Here is a 13,351-nt window from a genome sequence, read left to right as displayed (position 1 = left end):
CGCGATCTCAGCTCACTGCAACCTCTGCCTCCCAGGTTCAAGTGATTCTCCTGCCTCAGCCTCCCAAGTAGCTGGGATTACAGGCTCCCACCACCATGCCAAGCTAATTTTTGTATTTTTAGTAGAGATGGGGTTTCGTCATGTTGGCCAGGCTAGTCTGGAACTCCTGACCTCAGGTGATCCACCTGCCTCAGCCTCCCAAAGTGCTGGGATTACAGGCATGAGCCGCCACGCCTGGCTGGCCCCTGCTTTTCACAGATATTCTATAGGTTTGCAAGATTAACAGTTGTTATACGTAGCTGAAATGCATTGATTTTTCATTACAGTATAGTATTCCATCATGACACCCCAATTTATTCATCCATTCTACAGCTGATGGATGTCTGGGTGACTAAGAGTTGGCTACTGTGAACCATGTATTATACTTGCATTCCAGTGACCATAAGCATGGGTTTCTTTAGGGCACACATGCCTGATGTGACTTCTGGGTCACAAGGTGTGCATGTCTTCAACCTCATTAGGTAACACTAGACTGTTTTCCACAGTGGCTTTAGCAGTTTACACTCCTATCAGCAGGGCAGGAGCTCCTCAGTTGCTCTACATCCTCAGTTTTCTTTGTACTGTCTGCAGGTTTATTTGCTTATTGATTTGTTTGGGGTTTTTTTTTGAGACAGTGTCTCATTCTGTTGCTCAGGCTGGAGTGCAGTGGTGCGACCATAGCTCACTGCAGCCTCAAACTCCTGGGCTGAAACAACCCTCTTGCTTCAGCCTCCTAAGTAGCTGGGACTACAGGAGTACATCACCACACCTGGCCAATTAAAAAAAAATTTTTTTTTTTTTGAGATGGAGCCTCATTTACTGTATTGCCCAGGCTGGAGTACAGTGGCATGATCCTGGCTCACTGCAGCCACCTTCTAGTGCAAGCGATTCTCCCGTCTCAGCCTCCCCAAGTAGCTGGGATTACATAGGGACCCGCCCTCATACCTGGCTAATTTTTGTATTTTAGTAGAGACAGGGTTTCACCACGTTGGCCAGGCTGGTCTTGAACTCCTGACCTCAGGTGATCCACCCGCCTCAGCCTCCCAAAGTGCTGGGATTACAGGTGTGAGCCACCTCGCCTGGCCCTATTTATTTGTTTTTAAGACAGGGTCTCTCTGTTACCAGACTGGAGTGCAGTGGTGCCATCATAGCTCACTGCAGCCTTGAACTCCCGGGCTCAAGCAATTTTCATACCTCAGCTTCCAAAGTGGCTGGGATTCCTGGGCATGTGCCATCACACCCGGCCTTTTTTTAAATTTAAATTTTATTTATGTATTTATTTATTTTTTGAGACAGAGTCTCACTCTGTCACCGAGGCTGGAGTACACTGGCACGATCTCAGTTCACTGCAACCTCCACCTGGATTCAAGCGATTCTCCCACCTTAGCCTTCCTAGTAGCTGGGATTACAGGCGCCCACCACCACGCCTGGCTAATTTTTATATTTTTGGTAGAGACGGGGTTTTGCCATGTTGGCCAGGATGGTCTAGAACTCCTTGCCTCAAGTGATCCGTCTGCCTCAGCCTCCCAAAGTGCAAGGATTACAGGCATAAGCCATTGCGCCTGGCCTTTTTCAAAAAAATTTTACAAGTGAGGATGTATGCATATTTTTTTCCTCTAAGAACAGTTCTAATTGCGGAAAGGCTAGGTCAAAAGATAGATGCATTTACAATTTTGGCAGGTTCTGCTGGTTGCCCTCCACATAGGTTGCACGACTGGTGCATAGGTTGCACCCAGTAGACAGGGTGTGAGGGTACTCTTGCCTACCTATGCGACATTGGGTATCACCAAGCTCTTGAGATGAAATGTGACTTCCTCTTATTTTGATTTCCATTTCTGTGATAGATTTATTAATTCATTTGGGAGTCTCCAACTAGTCTTCTTTTTCTCTTTTCTTTTCCTTTTTTTCCTTTTTTTTTTAAAGACAGGGTCTCCTCTGCTACCCAAGCTAGAGTGCAGTGGTAGAATCAGAGTTCACTGCAGCTTCCACTTCCCAGGCTCAAGCAATCATCCCACCTTGGCCTCCGAGTAGCTGGGGCTACAGACGCATACCACTACACCCAGCTAATGAAAAGAAAAAAAATTTTTTTTTTTGAGACAGAGTTTCACTATCGTCACCCAGGCTGGAGTGCAATGGTACCATCTTGGTTCACTGCAACCTCTGCCTCCTGGGTTCAAGCGATTCTCCTGCCTCAGCCTCCTGAGTAGCTAGGATTACAGGTTCCCACCACCACACTCAGCTAATTTTTGTATTTTAAGTAGAGACCGCGTTTCACTATGTTGGCCAGGCTGGTCTTGAACTCCTGACCTCAGGTGATCAACCTGCCTTGGCCTCCCAAAGTGCTGAGCCACCACGCCGGCCTAAAAAATTTTTTTGTACATAAGGGGCAGGTGGGCATGTCACTTGAGGCTAGGAGGAGTTCCAGACCAGCCTGGCCAACATGGCGAAACCTTGTCTCTATCAAAAATACAAAAATTAGCCAGGTGTGGTGGCGTGCTCCTATAGTCCCAGCTACTCAGGACGCTGAGGCAGGAGAATCGCTTGAACCTGGAGGTAGAGGTTGCAGTGAGCCGAGATCATGCCACTCCACTCCAGCCTGGGCAACAGAGAGATACTCTGTCTCAAAAAAAAAAAAAAAAAGAAAGAAAAGAAAAAATACACACACTCACATATTGCCCCTGAAATTCTACAACTCTACTTCTAGATATGTATTATAAGGATAACTAATTAAGTATAATTAACGAAGCATTGCTTGGGAGAACAAAAGATTAAACAGCAACCTAAATTATTCGACCCTGGGGGCTGTTTCACACACTGGGCAGAGCCCTGACCTTGGCCACTGCCTCCAAGCTCCAGCAGAGTCCTCCACACAGTGGCCTCTCCCTGAATGAGGACACTGAACATATGCTGGTGTCAACAGTTATGAAAATGAACCTTAACACCAGCTGTATCTAGGGGAGGAGAGGTGAGATTGTGAGTGGCTTTCACTCTATTTAACACATTCTTGTATCACTTGAATTTTTTCATCTTTTAAGCATTAGGTATCTTTTTTTTGTTTTGTTTTTGGTTTTGTGTTGATACAGGGTCTTGCTTTGTCACCCAGACTGGAGTGCAGTGGCACGATCTCGGCTCACTGAAATCTCCACCTCCCGGGTTCCAGCAATTATTCTGCCTTAGCTTCCCAAGTAGCTGGGACTATAGGCGCCCGCCACCATGCCTGGCTAATTTGTATATTTTTAGTAGAGACGGGGTTTCACCATGTTGGCCAGGCTGATCTCGAACTTCTGACTTCAGGTGATCTGCCCGCCTCGGCCTCCCAAAGTGCTGGGATTACAGGCGTGAGCCATCACACCCAGCTAATTTTTGTATTTTTTAGTAGGGTCAGGGTGTCGCCATGTTGGCTGGGCTGGTCTTGAACTCCTGACCTCAGGATCTGCCTGCCTCAGCCTCCCAAAGTGCTGGGATTATAGGTGTGAGCCACTGTGCCCAGCCTGAGACACTCTCTTAATTAAAATATATATATATTGTGGCTGGGTGCGGTGAGGTTCAATACCAGCCTGACCAACATGGCAAAACCTACTAAAAATACATAAATTAGCTGGGTGTGGTGACATGTCCCTCTAGTCTCAGCTACTTAGGAGGCTAAGGCAGGAGAATCACTTGAACCCGCCACTGCTCTCCAGCTTGGGCAACACAGCAAGACTCCATATGAAAAAAAATTTGTTGGCTGGTCAGGTGCGGTGGCTCACACCTGTAATCCCAGCACTTTGGGAGGCTGAGGCGGGTGGATCACCTGAGGTCAGGAGTTTGAGACCAGCCTGACCAATATGGTGAAATCCCATCTTTACTAAAAATACAAAATTAGCCAGGCATGATGGTGCATGCCTGTAATCCCAGCTACTTGGGAGGCTGAGGCAGAAGAATCACTTGGACCCGGGAGGTGGAAGTTGCAGTGAGCCAAGATCGCACCACTGCACTCCAGCCTGGGCAACAAGAGTGAAACTCTGTCTCAAAAAAACAAAATGTTGGCTGATAAGGGAGATGTTCATGTTCATGTGACACAGTTGAAGTAAAAATCTACTGTATACAAACAGTACGCAGTTTGTGTATCCCATTTACAAAATACGTGTGCATAGGCTAAAATCCACAATCGACAGCCCATGTTAATGGTGCCTAAATCTGGGTAGTGGGTTTACGGGTGATTTTTATTTTCTGTATATCTGTAATTATAACTTTTCTATAATAAAAGCTTTTATTATTTTTATTTATGGTAAGAAATCCCCCAGCAGAGTGTATGGGCAGAAGGGCTAAGGAAACAGCTCAGGCAGGGAGAAGGGCAGGGTCCCTGGGCCCCCACCCCCACATGGGGTAGGGAGGAAGAGGATGGAAGGCAGCCAGGGGTGATGGACTGTGGGAAGGGCCAGGTCCCGCGGACCCTGAGTGTCAGGTCCCAAGAGTCGGGGAGTGCTGCCGTGGGAAAGGGAGCTGAGAAGGATGCAGCCCAGAGCTGGGGGAGCCCTAGCGGGATGCAGGAAGCAGGAAAGGGGTGGCTGGGTCAGAGCATGCAGGCCGTGGCAGGTGGGGGCTCACCGTCACCTCCTGGTAGGATTCCATGCCATTCAGCACCACCTGGATGACCTGCCGGCGCAGCTTCACACTCTGCTCTGAGCGGTACTCGGAATTTGTTAGGTAGAAGAGGGCGGCACTGCCTGTCACTTGAATGTTTCTGTCATATTTGTGGCACTTGAGGGCCGTGATGACCAGCTGTATGAAGACAAGGGGGACCTGGGCTGGCAAGTGCAAGGAGAGGCCTGGGCTCTGCAAGGGGCTGGAACAGGCTCTCTGGGGCAGGGTTTAGCCTGGTCTTCCTCTCTTAAGGCAGAAGTGGGGCCTGGGGAGCAGACACCAGGGTTGGAACTGAACAAGGCCAGTGCTGAAGCCAGTCAAGTGCTGTGAGGCCCAGGCTGGGGTTCTGGTCCTGGGGCCCTGGGGACAGGGTGCAGAGGGACAGGGGCTCTGGGGACATGGCTCAGCCAAGCCTGACACGCTCCAGGTGGGGAGGGACAAGAGGCCAAGGCCCCAGGCTTGGAGCTGACCTTCAGGGCCCGCAGCAGCTGGTTGCAGCGCTCGATGCGGGCAATGTCAAAAAGCAGGTTGATGGCCCGTGAGGTGATCTCAGGCCGGTGCTCCGTGTAGGCCTCGATGGCATTCAGCACCTGCTCTTCGTTTTTATCGCCACTTACCTGCGGGTGGGACATGCTCAGAACAACCCAGAAGAGGCCAAGGGCTGGGATGCCAGATCCCAACTCAAGTCTCCAGCCCCAGAATCCAGCTCCTTGTCTCTCCTAAGGCTCCCTGGCCCAGCCCCATCCCACTTCCACGCTCACTTTGTAGGCCGGAATGTGCGTGAGGCGGCACAGAGAGTTCTCGAAGAGCCCGAGGAACTGCAGCGGCCTCTTCAGAGCCCGGAAAGGTATGATGCTGCTCTTGGAAGGCTCAACGCTGGGGAAAGAAGGTGCCGGTGTCAGTGGCTTGTGGCCCAGGCCTAAGCTGGGTCTCCCCACTAGGGGTGGTGAGGCATTTCCTTGCTTTCTCTTCTAGGCCCTCCAACCTCATCCCCTGTTCCTTTTGTTTTTAATGGTAGGGGACATAGGCACCACCTCCTGATGGAAGGGTGGCAAGGTCACGTAGTAGGGGAACACGCAGGATGGGTGATGCAGCCACCTTTAGAAACCACCTGCCATTTTAGTAAGGACATGGCACTTTTAGGTCTCACCAACAATCACAAAGGGACAAGCTCCACTGAACACCATTAAAGTAGGCTGGGGCCAGGGCTTATGGGTGGCCAGTTACAGCTGGTAGGGTTTGGTCAAACTTCTCAACCAACCAACCCAGGAACTGACCTATGTCCAGCAATACTCCATAGGTGGCAGACACTGCCAGCCTCGCCTCTTCCCCCCATGGCACTGTGCTCTGGTCAGGCTGAGCGTTGGGTAGTTCCCCTGTCGCTCTTCATGCTCTCACCTACTGGCCTTTGCAGGTGCTGTTCCCTCTGCTAGAACACCTTTCCTCTGGCAAAGGCAGAATGAGCTTTCAGGATAGCCAGGATGCGTCCCTCCTCCTCCTTCCTTCCTGATCTTCAAGCCACCCTGGGGCCCTGGATTGCCCCTACCATAGCCCTTGTAATGACTTGACTGTCCCCACCAGCTCACACAGACTCCGAGAGGGCAGGACCTGATTTGTTTCCTTATCTCTAGCACACAGCACAGCACTTGGTGGAGGGGTACTTGGCAAATACTTTTTTTTTTTTTTGAGACAAAGTCCCACTCTGTTGCCCAGGCTAGAGTGCAGTGGCGTGATCTCAGCACACTGCAGGCTCCGTCTCCCGGGCTCAAGCAATTCTCACACCTTAGCCTCCCAAGCAGCTGGGACTACAGGTGTCTGCCACCATGTTGGCCAGGCTGGTCTCCAACTCCGGGCTTCAAGTGATCCGCCTATCTCGGCTTCCCAAAGTGCTGGGATTACAGGTGTGAGCCACTGCACCAGCCTAAATGCTTATTGAATGACAGCCTACCAGTAGCCTCGGAGGGTGGGGCCCCACCTGGTCTGTCCCGCTTCCTCTTCCATCTTGGAGATGCTGCAGTTCTCTAGGATCATGTGGCCAGAGATGTCCAGGGACATCAGGTTCCCCAGCTTCTGCACAAAGAGGCTCAGCACCTCCCGAGTCAGCTTGAACTTGTAGTAGCTGGAGAGGCGGTCTCGGGAGATGTCCAGGTGTCTGAAGATTAGGGTAGGGGGTGCAGGTCAGGAGCTGGGTACAGGGTGGGGCTGCCTTGCAGACCCCAGCTCCTTTCATCTCTAGCAGGGGATGGCCCAGGCCTGCCATGACTTCTCCAGGGCATTCTGGGAAGAAACCCCGAACAGCCTCAATCCAGCTGAAACACTGGGTTTAAGGAATGGGACTGTGTCTTCATCCCCACCCTCTGCCTAACCAAGGGCTCCTGAACCCTGAGGGGGTGCATGACAACACTCACCTCTACTCTTTCCCACCTGCCCACCCATCCCCACCCTGGTGAGCTCTGGGCCAGGAGCTCACCGCAGCTTGTGCAGCTGCACGATGACCCGGATGTGGTCGTCGGACAGGTCCATGTTGTAGAGCACGAGGGACACCAGGCTGTCTTTCCACTGCGTGAGGAAGGCGGCATCGCTCGTCTGAATGCCTGAGAGGTCCAAGGCTGCCAGGGAGTTGAGCGGCCGCAGCAGGGACTCCACAGGGACCCAATCAATCATGCGGCCTAAGTTGAGGAAGCGGAGGCGGCTGAAGCCCTCAAAGGTGAAATCCTTAACCAGCACCTGGCAGGTGGGGTTGACGAGGTACTCATCTTCACAGCCCCCTGGGTTCTCCTCCTCATAGAAAATGTTTGTACAGCCGAAGAGGCTCAAGGACACCAGGGTGTGGCTGAAGCTCCTCAGTGTCTGCAGGCTCTTGGCAGACAGCTTCTCGCAGTTGGTCAGGTACAGCTCCACCAGGTCCTGGGAGTGGGCACAGCTGCATCATCATCACCGCCCCTGCCCCTTCCCCCCGCCCCAGGCCTTGTCCTGGGCTACAGGTGGGTTGGAAAGGGTGATGTGCACAGTCAGGGTGTGCACTGGCTGGGCTGGGGATGGCTGGGCTGGAGGAGAGCAGCCTGGCCCCTGCTTGGCGTGGGCCCTCCCGGTGCTGTGGCGGGGCAGGTCTCACCTGCTTGCGGATGGCCTCCAGGTCCTGGTCCTGCACCAGGTCCTCGCGGAGGTGGATCCGCGTGAGGCGGGTGCTGCGGGGGTCTGAGAAGAGGCTGAAGAAGCTCTCGTGTGGCTCGAAGTTACAGGCAGCGTTCACCAGCTCCACATACCTGGGAGAGGAGAAAGCCTGGCTCAGGGGAGGGCCACAGGGACTCTCATCCTCGCTTCAAAGCCAAGCCCTCCTCCCCCTTAAGCTTTCTTGGATCACCCCAAGTAGCAACCTCCTTCTCCTAAGAGTATCTGGTTGGATCCTGACTAAACTACCAGTAAGATTAAGGGTGCCCAGGAACCAGGAATCTAAAGGCAGCTCTCTGGGAGACCTTCTAGGTGATGCAGGGGCCATCTCTCCCAATGCACATGCCTGTCACACAACCTTCACACACACTGCAGGGGCAGCAGCTCCCCTGGCATGACCACTCTCATCACCTTCTTTAAGCCCCTCCTGTGACCCTTTTAAACAGGCAAAGTAAGCCAAGTAGTTCAGAGTTTCCAGCTGGGTACAGGGCAAGCCCTTAATTAAGCCCTGTTGAGACATCAGCTCATGCAAGAATCCTGGTCTGCTGGGAAATGCTTTGGATTCAAACGCTTTAGAATCTAAATCTTGGCTTGGCTGCTTCCTACCTGGGCAACTTCACACAAGTAAATGAACTTTCCCAGACCTCAGTTTCTTCATCTGTAAAGTGGATATAACTCTGGCCTGCAAAGTATCCAGCCTAGAGCCTGACCCACAGTAAATGCTCAGGACATTATTACAGGTCCACCTCTGTCCTCAGGCCCACACAGGCTTCTAGTTTCCAATGCAGCTGTCTACCAATTTCCCTTCTGGGAATCTATTTTTTTCTTTTTCTTTTTCTTTTTTTTTCCCTAGAGACAAGGTCTCGCTATGTCACCCAGGCTGATTTTGAATTCCTGGTCTCAAGTGATCCTCCTGTCTTGGCTTCCCAAAATGCTGGAATTACAGGTGTGAGCCACCATGCCTGGCCACCATCTGGGCCTCTAGATTGAACTCCCAGCATTCAGTGACGGCACAGCATGCTTCTAGGAGCCCCTAGGAGTAGGGAGGTCCTCGGAGGGCCATTCAGATTTTCCCCTTGAGACCCTGTCTCAAATGAGTGACTCTGGATGATTCACTCCCTGGTCATGGATCCGTTATTCTGGCACTGGCACCTAAACCCTTATGAATGGCCATGTTCACTGAATTCACAAGCACAGGTGTGGGCATGTGAATGTACATACACACGTGGGGCAACACTTAATTCCTTTATTTATAAGCAGATTTTGACACAATCACATCTCTAAATGCACACATGCAGTTTTACCCTCAAAAATAACCTGTGCTGCATAAGCTTACATGTGTACACACACCCATGCCTTCACATGCACACTCCTCCACACACACACCAAAAAACACACATATACACCTTTACGGTTATGGATACATCACTATTCTCTTGCACCCATGAACATCCATGTGCACATACACACCTTCACACATTCGTCTCCATAGCTACTCCCCATGTAGTGCACACATGGTCCCAATCTCTCTATACACATTCATGGGAGGACCCCTGCCCCTCCTCTGCCCCTGGGTCTGCTCACTCATTGACGAGCCGGTCACAGATCTCGCTGGGCAAGAAGATGTCCGGATGTAGCCGCAGGGTCTCCTTGTCCAGCAGGTAGCCCAGGGTGCCATCCAGGTTGCGTAAGCAGAAGTCAGTACAGAGGGCCATCAGTGACTCAGGAGTGTCAGACGCCATGCTGGCGGCAGGCAGGTGGGCCACTCCAGGACAAGGGTCCCCAGGGACAACAGTGATTCCTGAACACTCACAGGATCATTGGCAGAGCCACTGCCTGGGGAGTGGACAAGATGCCAAGTGAGCCACACACAAGGGCTAGAACCATCAGTGGCCCCATGTCCACACTCTGAGTAGGGAAACTGAGACTACACTCCAATTAGCAGCTTAGCAGGGCCAGGCCCAGGTCTCCTGACTCCATCTCTCACCCGCCTCTGCTGTGCCACTATCTATGCACAATTTGACCTGCAAAGAACATGGAGACTTGTCCAAGCACTTATTTGCCTGTGGGCAGACGTGTGTGCTGGGGACTCAATGCTTGGGTTGGGGTATAGGGATTTTCACTCTTCTGCTTCCCACAATCTTTTTTTTTTTTTTTTCAGAGTCTTGCTCTGTCACCCAGACTGGAGTGCAGTGGCCGGATCTCGGCTCACTGCAAGCTCCACCTCCCGGGTTTATGCCATTCTCCTGCCTCAGCCTCCCGAGTAGCTGGGACTACAGGCGCCCGCCACCTCGCCCAGCTAGTTTTTTTGTATTTTTGTAGTAGAGACGAGGTTTCACCGTGTTAGCCAGGATGGTCTCGAACTCCTGACCTCGTGATCCGCCCGTCTCGGCCTCCCAAAGTGCTGGGATTACAGGCTTGAGCCACCGCACCCGGATGCTTCCCACAATCTTAACAGCTACACTGGGGTGTTCCATGCTGTGCAGTACTTCCTAACCTGTATACAGCTATAGTTGATTGAGCACTTAGTCTGTGCCAAGGCTTAATAGACATATAGACATGATATCACTGAATCTCATGGTGTCTGATTAAAAATGAAGGCTCCTCACAAGAGCAATGAGAACATATGTCCACACAGAAACTCGGACGTGACCATTCATAGCAACATTATTTGTAAGAGTCAAAAAGTAGAAACCACCCAAATGTCCTTCAACTGATGAAAGGATCGACAAAATGTTACATATTCATACAGTGCAATATTATTCAGTCATAAAAAGTAGTGATCCATGCTATCATGTTGGACCTTGAAAACATTATGCTGAGTGAAAGAAATCAGTTAAAAAAAAAAAAAAAGTCACATACTGTGTGACTCCTTTGATAGAAATGTCCAGTGAGAATAGGCAAATCTGTAGAGACAGAAGTAGGTTTGTGGTTGGGAAAAAGGAGAGTAACTGCCAGTGGGTATGGAGTTTCTTTCTAGGGTGATGAAAATGGTCTAAAATTGATGGTGGTCATGGGTGCACTCTGTGAATATACTAAAAATCATGGAACTATATACTTTATATGGGTGAATTGTGTGACATGTGAATTATATCTCAGTAAAACTGTTATTAAAAAAGTGAAGCCTCCTACTAGCTTCATGACTTTAGCATAGCTAAAGATTTCTTAACTAGGACTCAAGAGGTGCTAACCAGGAGGTAGAAAATTATAAACTTATCTACACTGAAGCAAAGAAATTTCTGCTCATGCATATACAAAAATTAATTTGAGACAGATGATAGATATAAATGTGAAAGGTAAAACAAGAAGGTTTCTAGAAGAAAACACAAGAATATATCTTTATGACTTTAGAATAGGCAATGATCTCACATGAAGAGAAAGAAATTGATAAATTGGACTACCTCAAAATTAAAAACTCTGTTCATCAAAAGATACCACGAAGAGCCTGGGCGCAGTGGCTCACGCCTGTAATCCCAGCGCTTTGGGAGCCCGAGGTGGGCAAATCGTTTGAGCCCAGGAGTTCATGACCAGCCTGGGCAACAGGGCGAAACCCTGTCTCTACAAAAAATACAAAAAGAATTAGCTGGGCACGGTGGCATATGCCTGTAGTCCCAGCTACTTGGGAGGCTGAGGTGGGAGGATCACCTGAGCCCAAGAGGTTGAGGCTGCAGTGAGCTGTGATTGCACCACTGCGCTCTAGCCTGGGAGACAAAGATAGACCCTGTCTCAAAAAAAAAAAAAAGAAAAAAGAAAAAAAAAGAGTGAAAGATTTGAACAGGTATTTCATAAAGGAAGATAGTGAAACAGACAATAAACATGTGAAACGCACTCACCTTCTTTACTATTAGGGAAATGCACAGTAAAACCACAATGAGATGCCATTTCCCACATGCCCACTGGCTCAACTGAACACAACAGCAGCAACAACATGGGCAATACCTGGCATTGGGGAAGATAGGGAACAGTGGGAAATCTCCCACAGGGCTGGCGGCAGGGCAAATTGGTGTCAACTGGGAATATAATGGGAACAGTATTTAACACTATTCACTATTTACTAAAGCTGAACATACATGCGTTCAACATTTAGCAATTCCACTCCTAGGTATATACCCAACAGAAATGCATAAGTAAATGTGCACCAAAAGATCTACACTAGAATGTTCTCAGCAGCACTATTTGTAATGGCCAAAACCAGAAAATAACCTAAATGCCCACTAGCATTGGAATGGAAAATTATGGTATATTCATCTACTAAATACTGCATGGCAATGAGAAGGCACAAACTCCTGTTAACAGCTTGGATAACGCCTACAATTTTTTTTTCCCCCTCAATTTTTAGTGTTTTTTTTTGAGGCGGAGTCTCGCTCTGTCGCCCGGGCTGGAGTGCAGTGGCCGGATCTCAGCTCACTGCAAGCTCCGCCTCCCGGGTTTACGCCATTCTCCTGCCTCAGCCTCCCGAGTAGCTGGGACTAGGCGCCCGCCACCTCGCCCGGCTAGTTTTTTGTATTTTTTAGTAGAGATGGGGTTTCACCGTGTTAGCCAGGATGGTCTCGATCTCCTGACCTCGTGATCCGCCCGTCTCGGCCTCCCAAAGTGCTGGGATTACAGGCTTGAGCCACCGCGCCCGGCCAATTTTTAATTTTTGAGACAGAATCTCACTGTTACCTAGGCTAGAGTGCAGTGGTGTGATCTCGGCTCACTGCACCCTCTATTTCACAGGCTCAAGCAATCCTCCCACCTTAGCCTCCTGAGTACCTGAGACTGAGACTCCAGGCATGCACCACCACATCCGGCTAATTTTTTTTTTCTTTTTTAGAGACAAGGTCTTGCTATGTTTTCCAGGCTCGTCTCAAACTCTTGTGCTCAAGCAATCTGCTTACCCCAGGCTCCCAAAGTGCTGGGATTACAGGCATGAGCCATTGTGCCCGCAAACGCTTACTGAGTTTAATAAGAGGAGTCAGAACACAAAAGGGTCTGTACTGTGTCACTCCACTAAGTTCAAAAGCAGGGGAATCTCATCTGTGGTGGGAGAAGTGAGGACTGTGGTCACCTGGGGAGGTGACTGCAAGGGAGTTTCTGGGTGCTGAGGAGCTTCTAGTCTCCTTGATCAGAGTACTGGGTATCCAGGCTTGTTCACTGTGTGAATCTTCAACGAACTGTGTATCATGATGTGTGTACTTTTTCAAGTGAATATTGGGTTTTTTGTTTGTTTGTTTTGTGAGACAGAGTCTCACCCTCTCACCCAGGCTGGGGTGCAGTGGCATGATTTTAGCTCACTGCAACCTCCACCTCTAGGGTTCAAGCTGTTCTCCTGCTTCAGCCTCTGGAGTAGCAGGGATTACAGGTGCCTGCCACCGCACACAGCTAATTTTTTTTTTTTAATATTTTTGGTAGAGATGGGGTTTCGGCCGGGTGTGGTGGCTCAAGCTTGTGATCCCAGCACTTTGGGAGGCCGAGACGGGCGGATCACGAGGTCAGGAGATCGAGACCATCCTGGCTAACACGGTGAAACCCC

General features: G+C 50.1%; 1 protein-coding gene across 1 annotated transcript in view; it reads right to left on the bottom strand.

The window, feature by feature from the left end:
- Positions 1-13,351, bottom strand: part of ZER1 (zyg-11 related, cell cycle regulator) — a 50,003-nt gene that overhangs the window by 17,317 nt on the left and 19,335 nt on the right. Inside the window, exons 2-8 of the mRNA XM_011931259.1 lie at positions 9,421-9,672; positions 7,781-7,931; positions 7,136-7,572; positions 6,641-6,817; positions 5,427-5,541; positions 5,136-5,282; positions 4,630-4,803 (exon numbers count right to left, since the gene is read on the bottom strand). Coding sequence (XP_011786649.1) covers positions 4,630-4,803; positions 5,136-5,282; positions 5,427-5,541; positions 6,641-6,817; positions 7,136-7,572; positions 7,781-7,931; positions 9,421-9,578 — 1,359 coding nt within the window. The 5' untranslated portion in view covers positions 9,579-9,672. The remainder of the gene's footprint in view (positions 1-4,629; positions 4,804-5,135; positions 5,283-5,426; positions 5,542-6,640; positions 6,818-7,135; positions 7,573-7,780; positions 7,932-9,420; positions 9,673-13,351) is intronic.

The sequence above is a fragment of the Colobus angolensis genome, unplaced genomic scaffold, assembly GCF_000951035.1.
Source record: "Colobus angolensis palliatus isolate OR3802 unplaced genomic scaffold, Cang.pa_1.0 Scaffold9, whole genome shotgun sequence".
NCBI classification, from domain to species: Eukaryota; Metazoa; Chordata; class Mammalia; order Primates; family Cercopithecidae; genus Colobus; species Colobus angolensis.
This window is presented reverse-complemented; position numbering and strand designations above follow the sequence as displayed.